At 37.8% G+C, this 2,278-nt stretch overlaps 1 protein-coding gene across 1 annotated transcript; it reads left to right on the top strand.

The window, feature by feature from the left end:
- The first annotated feature begins 357 nt into the window (after positions 1-357).
- Positions 358-2,278, top strand: LOC109218865 (transcription factor TCP20). The gene has a single exon (XM_019383260.1). The coding sequence runs from the start codon at positions 1,035-1,037 to the stop codon at positions 1,926-1,928; it is 894 nt and encodes a 297-aa protein (XP_019238805.1). The 5' UTR covers positions 358-1,034; the 3' UTR covers positions 1,929-2,278.

The raw sequence follows: 2,278 nt of genomic DNA, 5'->3' as shown, positions 1-2,278 counted from the left end.
CCTCTTGTTTAATGATGAAGAAAATAAACTATGTTTTTGTAAAGCTCCATTCTAAAGAATAAGTTCAAAAGGCATGGCCGTATGGGGCGCCATTTTAATCATGCTATCAATTATTCGACAAAATCACTAGTTACAATTATCATGCAAAACAATGTAATACACGTTAGGACTCAAATATAGTCTAATATGCTGTCCAACATGTGTTTCTATTATTAACTTAATGATCAATTATTCAATCAATTGCAATTGAATCTCAAAATATTTGGAATTACTTACTAGATTCGGTTGCTGTATCTATAATCTATGTGCTTTATGCAAGTATAATACCAGATGATTCCGCATTCTTACATTTATATGTTGTCAGTTTATTGTAATTTTCTTCTTTTATGGTGGTGTTTTTTTTTTTAACTTTTTTCTTTATCCCATGTCCCGAACAGTGACGGAAACAGAATTTACACTATAGGGGTTCAAAAACGAAAAAGTAAAAAAATATGGCCAATGGAAATTGAACCACCAACCTAACAAAGGTTGTGAATCTCCTCGACCACTAAGCTATGCAACAAACTGAATTTTGCCTTATGTGTACAGTATAGTTTTCCGGCAAAGCCCCTGTCCCCGAAGAGACGGATTATCGAGCAATTTAAATAAATTCCCCAACTCTAAGTTGTTCGATTAATGACTTTCCATTACCTGCCCCAAGCTCACTCACGGGATTTGACCATTTGGTTCCAGTTTTTCATGTGTTTTCAAGTGAACCTTTTTCTCTACCTCAAAGACCTAGGAGAGCAGGTCTATCAGCATCATAACTTTTGCCAAAATTCCATACAGTTTTCACAAGGAAAGAATACTACTACAGTAAATGGAACAAGTTCAGAGCAATTGACGCAAACACAGAAACCCCCTGTAGTTATTCTTTATTTTTTTTCATGTTTGTGAGGTCATCTTCTTCTATAATAAACAAATATTTGTTCACTTTTTTTAATATTAATTTGTAACAAGAAAACAAGTTTGAATAGTTTATTGAGTAGACACATATGTTCATGGATCCCAAGGGTTCAAAGCAGCCGCAGGAGGAGATATCAAACTTCTTGAGCCACCCCCATCCCAAAAATATCAATACCAATATCAGCAGCAACATGGGGGAGAACAATCCTGCAGAAATCAAAGATTTCCAGATTGAAATTCCAGACAAAGACGAAAGCAAGAAGCAACAGTTGGCTCCTAAAAGAAGTTCTAATAAAGATAGGCACACAAAAGTTGAAGGCAGAGGAAGGAGAATACGCATGCCTGCTCTCTGTGCTGCTAGGATTTTTCAACTCACACGTGAATTGGGTCATAAATCTGATGGAGAAACAATCCAGTGGCTGTTGCAGCAAGCGGAGCCCTCCATTATTGCTGCAACTGGCTATGGAACAATTCCAGCCTCGGCTTTAGCCGTGACTGGACCCTCTGTTTCGCAACAGGGGATCTCTGTTTCTGCTGGTTTGCAGCAAAAAATGTGTGAATTAAGTGGCAGTATTAGTAGTAGTAGTTTTTGTAGGACCAATTGGCCTATGGTTAATGGGAATTTTGGGAGACCCCATTTGGCCACAACAGGAATATGGCCCCCATCAACAACCAATTTGGCCCCTGAGAGTTCAAATTATTTACAAAAAATTACTAGCCTCCCTGGGTTTGACTTACCAGCCACCAATTTGAATCCTATGAGTTTTACTTCTATGTTGGGTGCTGCTAATCCCCAGCAATTACCTGGGTTAAAGCTTGGATTATCACAAGATGGTCATATTGGGAATTTGAATTCTCAATCTTTGAGCCAGATTTACCAGCAGATGGACCATTCAAGAATGCACCATTCACAGCAGCAGCAGCAACAACAAAATCAGCATCAATCGCTTTCTCCCGAGGATGATTCTCAAGGATCAGGATAATAGAGCTTTTCACATAACATATTCCAATTTGGGGGTACATATATAAAGTGATACTGGCGTTTTCTGAGCTAGAGGCTTTTTTGGTGAATGGTTTTATTATTAGGAAATGTCTTCTTAAAAAGTGCAGAAAATTTTTGTATCATTCATTTTGCCCTTTAGATCCAAATGTCAAGTGAAACGCTTGTATCTTGTTTGTTGAAATAAACATAGAAATTATATATACACAAGCAATTTTTTGTCTTCAATAACTGATTTAATCTTTGAAGGGGAACCTTGACGTAACCGGTAAAGTTGCTGCCATGTGACCTGGAGGTTACGGGTTCAAGTCGTGGAAACAGCCTCTTGTAGGA

Source organism: Nicotiana attenuata, unplaced genomic scaffold (assembly GCF_001879085.1).
Source record: "Nicotiana attenuata strain UT unplaced genomic scaffold, NIATTr2, whole genome shotgun sequence".
Lineage (NCBI taxonomy): Eukaryota > Viridiplantae > Streptophyta > Magnoliopsida > Solanales > Solanaceae > Nicotiana > Nicotiana attenuata.
The sequence above is the reverse complement of the archived record's forward strand: the minus strand, read 5'-3'. Positions and strand labels throughout refer to the sequence as shown.

Bases quoted from the DNA above. Each gene is read 5' to 3' on its own strand.
- LOC109218865 (XM_019383260.1), top strand. From the start codon at position 1,035: ATGTTCATGGATCCCAAGGGTTCAAAGCAGCCGCAGGAGGAGATATCA.